At 42.6% G+C, this 17,689-nt stretch overlaps 1 protein-coding gene across 1 annotated transcript in view; it reads right to left on the reverse strand.

The window, feature by feature from the left end:
* dnah6 (dynein, axonemal, heavy chain 6) overlaps positions 1 to 17,689 on the reverse strand; it is a 439,386-nt gene that overhangs the window by 327,049 nt on the left and 94,648 nt on the right. Inside the window, exons 17-19 of the mRNA XM_051929949.1 lie at positions 16,177 to 16,290; positions 10,681 to 10,824; positions 2,272 to 2,478 (exon numbers count right to left, since the gene is read on the reverse strand). Of these exons, the coding sequence (XP_051785909.1) occupies positions 2,272 to 2,478; positions 10,681 to 10,824; positions 16,177 to 16,290 (465 nt within the window). The remainder of the gene's footprint in view (positions 1 to 2,271; positions 2,479 to 10,680; positions 10,825 to 16,176; positions 16,291 to 17,689) is intronic.

Genomic DNA, 17,689 nt, shown 5'->3' on the forward strand with positions numbered 1-17,689 from the left:
TGCAGAAACATCTCAAGGATGACCAGGGGAAACAGGATGCACCGGAGCTCAATTTCGAGCTTCATGGCAAAGGCTGTGAATACTTATGTACATGTGCTTTCTCAATTTTTTTTATTTTTAATAAATTTGCAAAAATCTCAAGTAAACTTTTTTCATGTTGTCATCATGGGGTGTTGTGTGTAGAATTCTGAGGAAAAAAATGAATTTAATCCATTATGGAATAAGGCTGTAACATAACACAATGTGGATAAAGTGATGCGCTGGGAATACTTTCCGGATGCACTGTACCTCCAGTTTTAATAGTGTTTCGTAGCTTTTCTCTTTTATTACAATTAATCTACTATACACTGCTATGACTGATACAGTTAAGAATGTGGCTTTGGAATTGTCACAACAAACAGAAATAATTAAATGTGTAAAGAACAGCAAAAGTACTTCAAGTATTGCTTCAGTTTATGGAGTAGGAAGAACAAGAGTGAACGATATAAAGCGTGATGACGACAAAATTGAAAACGTGTTTAAAATGGAAACCACTGATGGTAATGTTAATGTTCCCCTGTATTTTAATTTTATTTTTAAATTCTGTTAAATTGCATTTTGTTAATATATTGTGACGTGCAGGAGGGGTTCTGTGAGGGGTGGACACGTCTGTTAGGAGATGAGCGACAGGAGAAAGTTTTGAGTAGAGAGTCAGGAGACAATAAGTAGGAGTGTTTGCGGTAAAGAAAGAAAAGGAACGTGAGTGGCAGGAGATAAACTGATTGGTAGGGAAAGCTTTCTTTTATGGTTTTGGAGAGGTGCTCCGTAACCCAGATAACAAGAGTATAAAACAGGGCACCATTTTGTTACAGAATGAAGACTCCAAGTAAAACGTAGGAAACTCCACTACCTCTGAGTTGTGTTTCCTTATTATGCTGATTGTTACAATATTATATGAATTCATTAATTTTGTTAATACTATATTACTGTGGTGGGCTGGCCTGGGGTTTGTTTCCTGCCTTGCGCCCTGTGTTGGCTGGGATTGGCTCCAGCAGACCCCCGTGACCCCGTAGTTAGGATATAGCGGGTTGGATAATGGATGGATGGATGGATACTATATTATATTTTGTATTGTAAATAAATATGACTATTCACTAATGTACAGTATATCACTTTTAAAGAAGCTGTTCTGTTATCCATAATAATAATAATAATTCATTACATTTATATAGCGCTTTTCTCAGTACTCAAAACGCTATCCACACAGGGAGGAACCAGGAAGTGAACCCACAATCTTCCACAGTCTCCTTACTGCAAAGCAGCAGCACTACCACTGCGCCACCTGTGAGGACCATCTTTTCTCTTATCCGTCACGGCCTCGGTCCCAATCCCGATGGATTATTGAGGTTATACATGTATATGTACACTGTACGGAGGCGGAGTCCATACATTGCTGTGATGACATAATCGAAGGTTGGACTAAATTGGGGCAATATCCGGTTGGGAAACCTTATGGGATACCCAAAGAGTACAAGAACTGGCAGGAGAGCAAGGCAGGGAGCAGTTCATCCCTCACTTTAATAGATGGCAGTGTCCCTCATATAGAGAACCAGTCTGGATGGGAGTTGTATGGGAGTTGGAGTCAAGAGGAACAGCCTTGTGGGATCTCCCTGGTGGACGACAGGTGGCGCTGCCAGGGGAGGATCTCCCTGGCTTTCTCATAACATGGAAGTGCTTCCAACTGGCTCTGTCACATCACAGGAAGTAGTTTCGACTTCTCAATTAAAGTGCAGGTGATTCGGAGCTGGGAGGAAGGATGGCCACACTTGACTGGAGCAGGGCAGTGTGGAGGGGAGAGGAGAGGTGACTGATGGAGAGGTGACTTGTGCTTGTGTATACAAGGTACCTGGTAATAAAACACCCATTTATTTGAACCCGGGGCTGTCTTGGTGTGTTCATGTTGAGGGTTTGGGGCCCTCTGGCGCCCCCCATTGCCTTCACAATAGGAATGTGTTTTGTATCTTACTGATTGGATCAAAACAGATTTCCACTTGTGGACAAGGGTGTTGTACCGTGTTAGCCATTATGAATGTAGAGAAAAGTCAAGCAAAATGACACCTTTTATTGGCTAACTAAAAAGATTACAATATGCAAGCTTTCGAGGCAACTCAGGCCCCTTCTTCAGGCAAGATTACTTGTGGACAATAAAGGTAAACTAAAGTAAAACCCAAGGACGGGACCCGCGACAGAACATAACAGCACACGTTAGGTAGCATTAATCAAAATTCTCACCTTTTTCAGAATCCTCTCCAAAGATTCTTCTCCCGAGGCCTGACCTGATATGTCTGTTACTTGTTGAGCATAATCAAAAGCGTGAATTTCTTGCAGGCTTGTAAGACTGATTGGCTGCTCATACAGTTTGGCTTCCAAAATGGCTTCCAATAATTCCCAGTGTCTTTGTTTCAAGCAAGGATTTCTCAGGTTTGCGATTGTTGGGAGCTAAAAAGATAAACAGACATACACAACACAATGTCATTAATTATCAGGTGACATTTAATAGAGCACGTAAATGTACTAGTGAAACACGTGGACTTAGAATGAAATGGAAATAAAAACTAAGTTAAAGGTAATGAGCTGTTGGCATTTCTAACGTTTCCCAAGTATTTACAGTACTGTGGAAAAGTTTTAGGCAGGTGTGAAAAAATGATGTAAACAAAGAATGCTTTCAAAAATATATCAATTTACAAAATGCAAAGTGAGTGAACAAAAGAGAAATCTAAATCAAATCAATATTTGGAGTTCCTACCTTTGCCTTCAAACCAGCATCAATTCTTATCGGTCCACCTGCACAAAGTCAGGGATTTTGTAGGATTCTAGTCAGGTGTCTGATCAACCAGTTCTACCAAACAGGTGCTAATGATCATCAATGTCACACGTAGGTTGAAACACAGTCATTAACTGAAACAAAAACAGCTGTGTAGGAGGCTTCAAACTGGGTGAGGAACAGCCAAACTCTGCTACCAAGGTGAGGTTGTGGAAGACAGTTTCATGTCATGACAAGATTGAGCACAGCAACAAGACACAAGGTAGTTCTACTGCATCAGCAAGGTCTCTTCCAGACAAAGATTTCAAAGCAGACTGGGGTTTCAAGATGTGCTGTTCAAGCTCTTTTGAAGAAGCACAAAGAAATGGGCAACGCTGAGGATCGTAGACGCAGTGGTCGGCCAAGGAAACTTAGTGCAGCAGATGAAAGACACATCAAGCTTATTACCCTTCAAAATCGGAAGATGTCCAGCAGTGCCATCAGCTCAGAACTGGGAGACACCAGTGGGACCCAGGTACACCCATCTACTGTCTGGAGAAGTCTGGCCAGAAGTGGTCTTCATGGAAGATTTGCAGCCAAAAAGCCATACCTCCGACGTGGAAACAAGGCCAAGCGACTCAAGTATGCACGAAAACATAGGAACTGGGGTGCAGAAAAATAGCGGCAGGTGCTCTGGACATGAGTCAAAATTTGAAATATTTGGCTGTAGCAGAAGGCAGTTTGTTTGTCAAAGGGCTGGAGAGCGGTACAATAATGAGTGCCTGCAGGCAACAGTGAAGCATGGTGGAGGTTCCTTGAACGTTTGGGGCTGCATTTCTGCAAATGGAGTTGGAGATTTGGTCAGGATTAATGGTGTTCTCAATGCTGAGAAATATAGGCAGATACTTATCCATCATGCAATACCATCAGGGAGGCGTATGATTGGCCCCAAATTTATTCTGCAGCAGGACAACGACCCCAAACATACAGCCAAAGTCATTAAGAACTATCTTCAGCGTAAAGAAGAACAAGAAGTCCTGGAAGTGATGGTATGGCCTCCACAGAGCCCTGATCTCAACATCATCGAGTGTGTCTGGGATTACATGAAGAGACAGAAGAATGTGAGGAAGCCTACATCCACAGAAGATCTGGGGTTAGTTCTCCAAGATGTCTGGAACAACCTACCAGCCGAGTTCCTTCAAAAACTGTGTGCAAGTATACCTAGAAGAATTGATGCTGTTTTGAAGGCAAAGGGTGGTCACACCAAATATTGATTTGATTTCGATTTCTCTTTTGTTCATTCACTGCATTTTGTTGATTGATGAAAATAAATGATTAACACTTCCATTTGTGAAAGCATTCTTTGTTTACAGCATTTTTACACACCTACCTAAAACATTTGCACAGTACTGTATTTCTTTCAGTTCCTCTAGAATTCATAAAGTATTTTATTACTTCTCGTGGCTCATTGTGTTACCGTAAATTTTGTGGCACTCACCAGGTATGTTTATTAGGATCATCTACTCCTGCACGTGAACATTAACACGTACACACACACACACGCACACAGATCCTATCCAGTGTAAGGCATGGCGTCCCTGCTGGATTGGACTCCCTTCTAGTTGTGTGGCCAGGTGGCACAGGAAGAAAACAGACTTGAAAAGAGGCAGGAGGTCCCATGCCTACACAGGGGTGACCCACAAGGTGTGACACGTATTGAAGTCCTGGGGGACAGACTTCTTGACTCCCATGGGGGAGCTGCAGGATTTGAAAGTTCCTACTGTACTAGGCTCTAACCCGACCTAGAAGTGCTTCAGAGCTGCAGTGTCATGTCAACCAGAAACACTCCTGGGGATGAGATAAAAGAAGCTGTCTGCCTGACATGGACGAGCCAGAGTTGGGCAGAAGGTGGACAAAGCATGCGAGGAGGAGTGGAGGAGGCAGTGAATAGTGAGAGAAGAAGAAGAGAGTTGTGTTATAGAGTGCTTTATTGTACTTGTGGTTGTGGTGGTGGGAAACGCTTGTGAGAAGAGTTTTCCCACAATAAAAGACTCTTTTTTTGCTTTTACCTTGTATCCAGAGTCTGCTTGTGTTGGATGTTTGGGGATTTGGAGCACACCCTGGTGTCCACAAATAATAAGAATAAGAATAATAATAATAGCAATAATTCTCTATATTGTCACACATAGATAGATAGATAGATAGATAGATAGATAGATAGATAGATAGATAGATAGATAGATAGATAGATAGATAGATAGATAGATAGATAGATAGATAGATAGATAGATAGATAGATAGATAGATAGATAGATAGATAGATAGATAGATAGATAGATAGATAGATACTTTATTAATCCCAAGGGGAAATTCACATACTCCAGCAGCAGCATACTGATAAAGAAAATATTAAATTAAAGAGTGATAACAATGCAGGTATACAGCCAGACAATATCTTTGTATAGTGTTAACATTTACCCCCCTGAGTGGAATTGAAGGGTCACATAGTGTGGGGGAGGAACGATCTCCTCAGTCTGTCAGTGGAGCAGGACGGTGACAGCAGTATGTCGCTGAAGCTGCTCCTCTGTCTGGAGATGATCCTGTTCAGTGGATGCAGTGGACTCTCCATGATTGACAGAAGTCTGCTCAGCGCCCGTCACTCTGCCAAGGATGTCAAACTGTCCAGCTCCGTGCCTACAATAGAGCCTGCCTTCCTCACCAGTTTGTCCAGGCGTGAGGTGTCTGTCTTCTTTATGCTGCCTCTCCAGCACACCACTGCATAGAAGAGGGTACTCGCCACAACCGTCTTATAGAACATCTGCAGCATGTTATTGCAGATGTTGAAGGATGCCAGCCTTCTAACATGTGTGACTGGGAGACAGCTGAAGGCCCTAAATGATAGTAATTCCACAGCAGACCAGGGGGAGGCGGGTGCACTGACTGTCTCTATCAATCTCTTGCAGACCATTCACGGGAAATCCCACAGGGTTTCAGCACCACCGATGATGTCACTTCCGCCCAAGGGCATGATGTGACTTCCGGTTCCGGCCCAGATGATGTCATTTCCTTTATTGGACTTTAAAACCGCCATCTTACCTCCACAGAGTCAGTAATATTCTGGACCCAAATCTGTGAACATCTCTGTTCAATTTACTTCAATTCTGCACCCTGGCAACAATATATACGGGTGGCTGCCCCTAAACCTTCATGATGTCTGTGACTCCTCATTGTGACAATATCTAACTCTTTTCTCAGTACTCAAAGCGTTTTTTCATAGTGAGTAGGGTGCTACTTCCACCATCACTAATGTGTAACAACAACAACATTTATGTCTATCGCACATTTTCATACAAATGCTGTCGCTCAAAGTGCTTTACAAGATGAGGAAAGAAAACATCCATCCATCCATTTTCCAACCCGCTGAATCCGAACACAGGGTCACGGGGGGTCAAGGGCACAAGGCAGGAACCAATCCCGGGCAGGGTGCCAACCCACCGCGGGGAAAGAAAACAGAAAAATATAAAAATAAGATTAGGCACAACTAAGTAACAAAGAATAAAATGAGGTCAGATGGCCAGGAGAACAGAAAAACAAACAAAAAAAAAACTCTAGGGGGCCGGAGAACAAAAAAACAAAATCTGCAGGGGTTCCGAGGCCACGAGACCACCCAGCCCCTACTGAGGGGGTGTAGCACCTGGATGATGTGATGGCAGCCTTTCTTGCACCACTATGTTCGCCAAACATGAGCTGTTAGGTGGTGAGAAACAGTTAGCCAGTTATAGACACGGATGATTAGGGGGCCAGAATGACTAGACTATGGAGATCGGGATATACTCTACTCTTTACAAAGGGGGGCCCAGGGATCTTTTATGAGCACAGAGAGTCAGAGTCAAGTTTTACATCTCATCTGAAGAACTGCTCCATTTTTGCAGCACAGTGTCCCCGTCTCTGCACTGGGCCATTGGGATCCAAATTCAGACCCCTGTAAGAACCTCTTTCAGCAATAACTCAAACTTTTCCTAGATGGTCTCCCATCCAAGTAGTGGCGAGGCCTGAACAGGCTTAGCTTCAGGTGGATGGCCTCATCTAAAGTGCATGTGGTATGGCTGCTGGTACATCATAAAAAGAAGATCACTGCTTACTGCTCTCCTTTGGTGCAAAGAGAGTTAAGCAACTGTTCACGTGTGTGCGCTTGGGAGGCAGCTTAAGGGCTCTGGTGATGGTAGCTACCTGCCGAACCAGGGGACGGCTCTGTGTTCTAATGCCATTTCTCTTTGTTCCTGTGCAGAAAGGAAGACTAAGGGCCACGCCACTGCTGACGTCACTTCCGTTGCCCGCCCGCCCACCTGGACCCGTCCCTTACTTAATGTTCTCAAACTAAATAAGGAGAAAACCGAAATCTCAGTGATTGGCAAAAATGGATATAGTGAGGGTATTAAAAATAAACTTAATCCATTAGGCTTAGAAGTCAAGAGGGGTCATTATTGACTCTGACCTAAATTTTAAATTGCATATTAATCAGATTACTAGGACAGCACGTTTTCATTTATGAAATATAGCAAACGTTAGACCTCTTATAACATTGAAAAATTATTTCACGCTTTTGTTTTCAGTCGGCTAGATTACGGTAATGTACCCCTCTCAGGACCACCCAAAAAAAGACATCAGTCGATAGCAATGAGTGCGCAATGCAGATCAGAATCTTAACTAGGAAAAGAAAATCCGAGCACATCACCCCAGTTCTGATGTCACTACACTGGTTACCTGTGACATTTAGAATTGACTTTAAAATACTGCTTATGGTTTACAAAGCCTTCAGTCATCTCGCTCTATCTTATATTGTGGAATGCCTCTCACCTTACACTCCAAATCGCAACCTTAGATCTTCAAATGAGGGTCTGCTTAGAATTCCAAGAGCTAAACTTAAAAGACGTGGTGAAGCGGCCTTCTGCTGTTATTCACCTCAAATCTGGAATAGCTGACCGATAGAAATTCACCAGACGAGTACGGTGGAGCACTTTAACAAACTGCTGAAAACTCATTATTGTAACATTGCTTTCTCATAGGGCGGCACGGTGGAGCAGTGGGTAGCTTCCCAGGTCCTACAAGTGTGGAGTTTGCATGTTCTCCCCGTGTCTGCGTGGGTTTCCTCCCACAATCCAAAGACATGCAGGTTAGGTGCATTGGCGATCCGAAATTATCCCTAGTGTGTGCTTAGTGTGTGGGCTGGCGCCCTGCCCGGGGTTTGTTTCCTGCCTTGCGCACTATGTTGGCTGGGATTGGCTCCAGCAGACCCCTGTGACCCTATAGTTAGGATACAGCGGGTTGGATAATGAATGGATGGATGGATGCTTTCTCATAGCTTCACTTTAGTGTATCCCTTATTCTGTAAATGCATTGAATTATCTTTTTTTTTTCATGGCTCCGTAATCCATACTAACCCCTACTTTCTCTGCTGTTCTTTTTCCAGTTTTCTGTGTTGTTGTGATCTGCGCCTCCACCACCCAATCAAAATACCGTGATGTCCCTCCATTGATGGATTGAGGGCCAGAGGTCCACATGACCGTCATCGTCTAATTCTTCCACGTGAAGCTTGAAAGCCATGAGGACTGATTGAGATCATTTATGTAAGAGGGGCTGGGTGGTCTTGTGGCCTCAGAAGCCCCTGCAGATTTTATTCTGGTTTCTCCAACCGTCTGGAGTTGTTTTTTAGTTTTTTCTGTCCTCCCATGTCATCAGACCTTACTTTATTCTTTCTTAATTAGTATTGCCTAATTTTATTTTTATTTTTTTCTTCATTTCTTTCTTTATCTTGTAAAGCACTTTGAGCTTCATCATTTGTATGAAAACATGCTATAGAAATAAATGTTGTTGTTGCTGTTGTTGTACTGCCAACAGCCCTTAAAAATCAGAAACCTCTCATTTGAGTTCAGTTCTGTGTTGGAGTCAAGTTTGAAAAGACATTACTTACAGTGCATCTGGAAAGTATTCACAGCGCATCACTTTTTCCACATTTTGTTATGTTACAGCCTTATTCCAAAATGGATTAAATTCATTTTTTTCCTCAGAATTCTACACACAACACCCCATAATGACAACATGAAAAAAGTTTACTTGAGGTTTATGCAAATTTATTAAAAATAACAAAACTGAGAAATCCCATGTCCATAAGTATTCACAGCCTTTGCCCAATACTTTGTCGATGCACCTTTGGTAGCAATTCCAGCCTTAAGTCTTGTTGAATATGATGCCACAAGCTTGGCACACCTATCCTTGGCCAGTTTCGCCCATTCCTCTTTGCAGCACCTCTCAAGCTCCATCAGGTTGGATGGGAAGCGTTGGTGCACAGCCATTTTAAGATCTCTCCAGAGATGTTCAATCAGATTCAAGTCTGGGCTCTGGCTGGGCCACTCAAGGACATTCACAGAGTTGTCCTGAAGCCACTCCTTTGATATCTTGGCTGTGTGCTTAGGGTCGTTGTCCTGCTGAAAGATGAACCGTCGCCCCAATCTGAGGTCAAGAGCGCTCTGGAGCAGGTTTTCATCCAGGATGTCTCTGTACATTGCTGCAGTCATCTTTCCCTTTATCCTGACTAGTCTCCCAGTTTCTGCCACTGAAAAACATCCCCACAGCATGACGCTGCCACCACCATGCTTCACTGTAGGAATGGTATTGGCCTGGTGATGAGCGGTGCCTGGTTTCCTCCAAATGTGACACCTGGCATTCACACCAAAGAGTTCAATCTTTTGTTTCATCAAACCAGAGAATTTTTGTTCTCTCTTCAGGTGCCTTTTGGCAAACTCCAGGCGGGCTGCCATGTGCCTTTTACTAAGGAGTGGCTTCCGTCTGGCCACTCTACCATACAGGCCTGATTGGTGGATTGCTGCAGTGATGGTTGTCCTTCTGGAAGGTTCTCCTCTCTCCATAGAGGAACTCTGGAGCTCTGACAGAGTGACCATCGGGTTCTTGGTCACCTCCCTGACTAAGGCCCTTCTCCCCAGATTGCTCAGTTTAGATGGCCGGCCAGCTCTAGGAAGAGTCCTGGTGGTTTCGAACTTCTTCCACTTACGGATGATGGAGGCCACTGTGCTCATTGGGACATTCAAAGCAGCAGAAATTTTTCTGTAACCTTCCCCAATCCTGTCTCGGAGGTCTACAGACAATTCCTTTGACTTCATGCTTGGTTTGTGCTCTGACATGAACCGTCAACTGTGGGACCTTATATAGACAGGTGTGTGCCTTTCCAAATCATGTCCAGTCAACTGAATTTACCACAGGTGGACTCCAATGAAGCTGCAGAAACATCTCAAGGATGATCAGAGGAAACAGGATGCACCTGAGCTCAATTTCGAGCTTCATGGCAAAGGCTGTGAATACTTATGGACATGTGCTTTCTCAATTTTTTTATTTTTAATAAATTTGCAAAAATTTCAAGTAAACTTTTTTCACGTTGTCATTATGGGGTGTTGTGTGTAGAATTCTGAGGAAAAAAATGAATTTAATCCATTTTGGAATAAGGCTGTAACATAACAAAAGGTGGAAAAAGTGATGCGCTGTGAATACTTTCCGGATGCACTGTATATCTCTATAAAAATTTTCTTTTTTTTTTCTTTTGTTGCATGTTATACGCGGTTGTGACTGTGAGTCAAACCTTCTTCTGTGTTTCGTCTTCTCTTTTACTCAACCACATTTACTGCAAGAGAAACTGACTGCTCAAGGTCGAGAGTTTACTACTAGGACCACAGACAATGCCATGTCATTACAGGCAGCCCAAGCCAAACGATCACCAAAGTGAAGACACTTACTGACCCGTCCTCGTATATAGTCATTCTTCTAACCTCCTGTGTTAACGATGAAGGACGCGAATAAACGAAAAGCAGCAAAAAGGTTGGTCTTACCTTTTCTCTCATCTGTTCGACTTTCCCCTTTAGCTTTGGCACTGCGTTATTTGGAGGAAGCCCCTTTTCCAGTTGAGTCACAATCTTTGCGTATTTTGTCACTTTCACAGTCAGTTGTTCTGGGTCTAGCAAATCAAACCGGCTCTACAAAATATAGAAGAAAAACACCAATGAAATTACTTATCACCTGTGCAAAAATGATTGTTATTTCCAAGTAATACTCAATGTCAGTTCATTTTTTAACAGTTGCCGCACAGATAGATTAAGAGATTCGCTGAAGATCTCACAGACAGATTACAATGGGAGAGACAACTAGACTGGTGTTTCCCAGCCACTGGGTCACAACTCACTGTTGGTCTTGGGTTGTTGTTGTTTAGATAGATAGATAGATAGATAGATAGATAGATAGATAGATAGATAGATAGATAGATAGATACTTTGTTTATGATGTTAATAGGTTGTGGTGGGTTGTGAGTTGGGTCACGTAGTTGGGTTCAAGTTGCTCTCAGCTCTGATGATCAATCTTAGTTCACCAATGCGGACCTCCTGTCATGTAGTTGGGTACTAGTGGCTCTCAGATCTGACGATCGTTTTCAGTTCACCAATGGAGACCTCCTGCTCTCACGTTAACACTCCTAACCACTCTCTCAGATGTACGTTTTCAACTCAACAAGGGGGGGATTGGTGAGTCACATTGTGGTCTTGGGTTGCTATTGTTTATGGTGTTAGTAGGTAGTGGTGGGTTGCAAATTGAGTCACGTAGTTGGGTGCGAGTGGCTCTCAGCTCTGATGATCGCTCTCAGTTCAGCAATGCGGACCTCTTGTCACTTTGTTGGGTACTAGTGGCTCTCAGATATGACGATATTGCTCTTAATTCACCAATGGGGACCTCCTGCTCTCACGTTAACACTCCTAACCACTCTCTCAGATGTTCATGCTTAACTCAACAAGGGGGGATTGGTGACTCACTTTGTGGTCTCAGGTTACTGTTGTTTACGATGTTAGTAGGTTTATGGGTTGCGAATTGGGTCACATAGTTGGATGTGAATGGCTCTCAGCTCTGTAGATCAATCTCAATTCACCAATGGGGACCTCCTGTCATGTAGTTGGGTACTAGTGGCTCTCAGATCTGACGATCGTTTTCAGTTCACCAATGGGGACCTCCTGCTCTCACATTAACACTCCTAACCTCTCTCTCAGATGTTCGTGCTCAACTCAACAAAGGGGGATTGGTGACTCACTTTGTGGTCTCAGGTTGCTGTTGTTTATGATGTTAGTAGGTCGTGGTGGGTTGCGAATTGGGTCATGTAGTTGGGTGTGAGTGGCTCTCAGCTCTGACGATCAATCTCAATTCAAAAATGGGGACCTCCTGTCATGTAGTTGGGTACTAGTGACTCTCAGATCTGACGATCGTTCTCAGTTCACCAATGGGGACCTCCTGTCATGTAGTTGGGTACTAGTGACTCTCAGATCTGACGTTCGTTGTCAGTTCACCAATGGAGACCTCCTGTCATGTAGCTGGGTACTAGTGGCTCTCAGATCTGACGATCGTTTTCAGTTCACCAATGGGGACCTCCTGCTCTCACGTTAACACTCCTAACCTCTCTCTCAGATGTTCATGCTTAACTCAACAAGGGGGGATTGGTGACTCACTTTGTGGTCTCAGGTTACTGTTGTTTACGATGTTAGTAGGTTTATGGGTTGCGAATTGGGTCACATAGTTGGATGTGAATGACTCTCAGCTCTGTAGATCAATCTCAATTCACCAATGGGGACCTCCTGTCATGTAGTTGGGTACTAGTGGCTCTCAGATCTGACGATCGTTTTCAGTTCACCAATGGGGACCTCCTGCTCTCACGTTAACACTCCTAACCTCTCTCTCAGATGTTCGTGCTCAACTCAACAAGGGGGGATTGGTGACTCACTTTGTGGTCTCAGGTTGCTGTTGTTTATGATGTTAGTAGGTTTATGGGTTGTGAATTGGGTCACATAGTTGGGTGTGAGTGGCTCTCAGCTCTGACGATCAATCTCAATTCAAAAATGGGGACCTCCTGTCATGTAGTTGGGTACTAGTGACTCTCAGATCTGACGATCGTTCTCAGTTCACCAATGGAGACCTCCTGTCATGTAGTTGGGTACTAGTGACTCTCAGATCTGACGTTCGTTCTCAGTTCACCAATGGAGACCTCCTGTCATGTAGCTGGGTACTAGTGGCTCTCAGATCTGACGATCAACCTCAGTTCACCAATGGAGACCTCCTGTCATGTAGTTGGGTACTAGTGGCTCTCAGATATGACGATATTGCTCTTAGTTCACCAATGGGGACCTCCTGCTCTCACGTCAACACTCCTAACCCCTCCCTCAGATGTTCGTGCTCAACTCAACAAAGGGGGATTGGTGACTCACTTTGTGGTCTCAGGTTGCTGTTGTTTATGATGTTAGTAGGTCGTGGTGGGTTGCGAATTGGGTCATGTAGTTGGGTTTAAGTGGCTCTCAGCTCTGACAATCAACCTCAATTCACCAATGGGGACCTCCTGTCATGTAGTTGGGTACTAGTGGCTCTCAGATATGACGATATTGCTCTTAGTTCACCAATGGGGACCTCCTGCTCTCACGTTAACACTCCTAACCCCTCCCTCAGATGTTCGTGCTCAACTCAACAAGGGGGGATTGGTGACTCACTTTTTGGTCACGGGTTCCTACCTTTATATACAGTGGTGTGAAAAACTATTTGCCCCCTTCCTGATTTCTTATTCTTTTGCATGTTTGTCACACAAAATGTTTCTGATCATCAAACACATTTAACCATTAGTCAAATATAACACAAGTAAACACAAAATGCAGTTTTTAAATGATGGTTTTTATTATTTAGGGAGAAAAAAAATCCAAACCTACATGGCCCTGTGTGAAAAAGTAATTGCCCCCTTGTTAAAAAATAACCTAACTGTGGTGTATCACACCTGAGTTCAATTTCCGTAGCCACCCCCAGGCCTGATTACTGCCACACCTGTTTCAATCAAGAAATCACTTAAATAGGAGCTGCCTGACACAGAGAAGTAGACCAAAAGCACCTCAAAAGCTAGACATCATGCCAAGATCCAAAGAAATTCAGGAACAAATGAGAACAGAAGTAATTGAGATCTATCAGTCTGGTAAAGGTTATAAAGCCATTTCTAAAGCTTTGGGACTCCAGCAAACCACAGTGAGAGCCATTATCCACAAATGGCAAAAACATGGAACAGTGGTGAACCTTCCCAGGAGTGGCCGGCCGACCAAAATTACCCCAAGAGCGCAGAGACGACTCATCCGAGAGGTCACAAAAGACCCCAGGACAACGTCTAAAGAACTGCAGGCCTCACTTGCCTCAATTAAGGTCAGTGTTCACGACTCCACCATAAGAAAGAGACTGGGCAAAAACGGCCTGCATGGCAGATTTCCAAGACACAAACCACTGTTAAGCAAAAAGAACATTAGGGCTCGTCTCAATTTTGCTAAGAAACATCTCAATGATTGCCAAGACTTTTGGGAAAATACCTTGTGGACTGATGAGTCAAAAGTTGAACATTTTGGAAGGCAAATGTCCCGTTACATCTGGCGTAAAAGGAACACAGCATTTCAGAAAAAGAACATCATACCAACAGTAAAATATGGTGGTGGTAGTGTGATGGTCTGGGGTTGTTTTGCTGCTTCAGGACCTGGAAGGCTTGCTGTGATAGATGGAACCATGAATTCTACTGTCTACCAAAAAATCCTGAAGGAGAATGTCCGGCCATCTGTTCGTCAACTCAAGCTGAAGCGATCTTGGGTGCTGCAACAGGACAATGACCCAAAACACACCAGCAAATCCACCTCTGAATGGCTGAAGAAAAACAAAATGAAGACTTTGGAGTGGCCTAGTCAAAGTCCTGACCTGAATCCAATTGAGATGCTATGGCATGACCTTAAAAAGGCGGTTCATGCTAGAAAAACCCTCAAATAAAGCTGAATTACAACAATTTTGCAAAGATGAGTGGGCCAAAATTCCTCCAGAGCGCTGTAAAAGACTCATTGCAAGTTATCGCAAACGCTTGATTGTAGTTATTGCTGCTAAGGGTGGCCCAACCAGTTATTAGGTTCAGGGGGCAATTACTTTTTCACACAGGGCCATGTAGGTTTGAATTTTTTTTTCTCCCTAAATAATAAAAACCACCATTTACAAACTGCATTTTGTGTTTACTTGTGTTATATTTGACTAATGGTTAAATGTGTTTGATGATCAGAAACATTTTGTGTGACAAACATGCAAAAGAATAAGAAATCAGGAAGGGGGCAAATAGTTTTTCACACCACTGTATAATACGCTACTGTGGCTGTTCGTTTGTCTGTCCAGGATTTTAAATCACCTGTAGCTCACAAACTGTTTGATCTATTGACCTGACATTTGGTACACGTATACTACGTGACGTCTATTGTCTGCTTTCGGGGTCATGATTGACCTCCAAGGTTATTCCACTTTTTATTTTTATTTTATTGTAGAATCAACTCTCGGCCGTGGCCAGAAGGGCGGCCATGCGGTGAATGTGTACGGGCGCCGTTCTCATCCCTACCACCTTCACCGTCACTTCCCCTACCTCCTCATATCTTAAATCATTCTTGAGGCAGGATGAAGACTTAAGTGTCAGTTTAAGTGAAAAATTAAGGAAAACGTTAGAGCAGGGGTCTCCAACATGTCGCTCGTGAGGTATAGCGGTAGCTCGCCACCCCTTTCCAAGTAGCTCGGCAAAGGGTTAATGAATCCTACATAAATTTGAAAACTTGATTAGTCAAATTAGAGGCGGGCGATCTTTCCAAAAAATCATTTCACGATCCTTTTCACACAAAACCACAATCCACAATCTGAATTGCAATCTTATCTTTTCAATGTGGCAGACACTTAAGAGAATATCTGGACCCAAACTCATCAAGACCTAAATAACACTTTATTTTAAATATCAAACAAAGTTGAATTCAATTGTGGGCGGCACGGTGGCGCAGTGATAGCGCTGCTGCCTCGCAGACCCAGGTTCACTTAACAGGTCCTCCCTGCATGGACTTCATGTCTTGGTTTTAGTCCTGAAATGTGGGATCTTCTATACAAAGGTCCATGTGTGTCTTTCTAAATGATGCCCAATCCATTCAGTTTGCTAAAGGTGGACTCCAATCAAGTTCACAGAGAATTAAAGCGGACAGGATACACCTGAGCGCAATACCTGAGTGCCACAGCAAAAGCATCTGAATACTTCTAGACATGAGAGATTTTAGATTATGATTTTTAATAAATTTGTAATCTTTTCTGAAAATAGGTTTTCATTTTGTTATGGTGGGTTAGTGAGTGTGGATTGAAAGGCAACAATGGCAACTTTATCTGTTGAGAATTAAATCTACAACACAATAAAGCATGCAGAGTGCGACAGGGTCTGAATACTTTCTGAATCCATCATATGTGAATGTTCCAGCACAATAATGTAGGATTCTTACCTCCATCCATTCAGTCTCCATGATATCCCATTCATCTAGAGAGTTCCAAAGGAGCTGTTTAAGCCTGAGTTCTGCATTTAGTTCTTCCAACGCTTCGTATTTCGTCACTTCAACCTGATCAATAAAGAGAAAAATGTTTCATTAACCAAGAATTCTTATTCACGCTTGATCACCTAGTAAAGGCACCTTGGAAGGTCGTAGTGGCTACCTGGCGTAATAAAATATTTGGATGACTAGTTGTGCTATACATTTAAGGCAGATTAAAACCTAAGTAATCAAGACTGACATCAGCATTAAAGTTTACAGTGCATCATCTATTTGAATGTATTTTGTAAAGCACATTGTAATAAAAATGCAGTGCATTTTCTTCTAACAGATGCTACATCACAAACATTTGTAGTAATAAAATGCATTACAACAAATGTTTGTGATGTGCCATCTGTTGGAATGAAAAATACAATGCATGTCTCTGCTCTATGTCATTTGGTATGGGTGTCGCAAAAGTAGTGTTAATGTTGTGATGCACCATCTGTTGGAAAGAAAAAAGCAATGCATATGTCTTGGTTACATACAATTTGGTATGGAATTTGTAAAAGCAGTGTTAATGTTGAGATGCAGCATCTGTTGGAATGACAAATGCAATGCTTATGTCCATGTTATATACCATTTAGTTAAGGGATTCGCAAAAGCAGTGTTAATGTTGTGATGCACCATCTGTTGAAATGACAAATCCAATGCATATGTCTTGGTTACAGACAATTTGTTATGGGATTCATAAAAGAAGTGTTAATGTTGTGATGCAACATCTGTTGGAATGACAAATGCAAAGCTTATGTCCGTGTTATATGCCATTTAGTTATGGATTCATAAAAGCAGTGTTAATGTTTTGATGCACCATCTGCTGGAATGACAAATGCAATGCATACAGTATGTCTCTGTTATATATCATTTTGCATGGGATTCGTAAAAGCAGTGCTAATGTTTGATGTGCCATTTGTTGGAATGACGAATGCAATGCATATGTCTCTGTCATATGTCACTTGGTATGGGATTTATAAGCGCTGCCTTATTGTTGTGATGTACCATCTGCTGGAATGATAAATGCAATAAATATGTCTCTTTCATATGTCATTTGGCATGGGATTCATAAAAGTAGTGTTAATATTTTTGATGCACCATCTGCTGGAATGACAAATGCAATGCATACAGTATGTCTGTTATATATCATTTTGCATGGGATTCGTAAAAGCAGTGCTAATGTTTGATGTGCCATTTGTTGAAATGACGAATGCAATGCATATGTGTCTGTCATATGTCACTTGGTATGGGATTTATAAGCGTTGCCTTATTGTTGTGATGTACCATCTGCTGGAATGATAAATGCAATAAATATGTCTCTTTCATATGCCATTTGGTATGGGATTCATAAAAGTAGTGTTAATATTTTTGATGCACCATCTGTTGGAATGTTAAATGCAATGAATATGTCTCTATCATATGCCATTTGGCATAA

This window comes from Erpetoichthys calabaricus, chromosome 7, assembly GCF_900747795.2.
Source record: "Erpetoichthys calabaricus chromosome 7, fErpCal1.3, whole genome shotgun sequence".
NCBI classification, from domain to species: domain Eukaryota; kingdom Metazoa; phylum Chordata; class Cladistia; order Polypteriformes; family Polypteridae; genus Erpetoichthys; species Erpetoichthys calabaricus.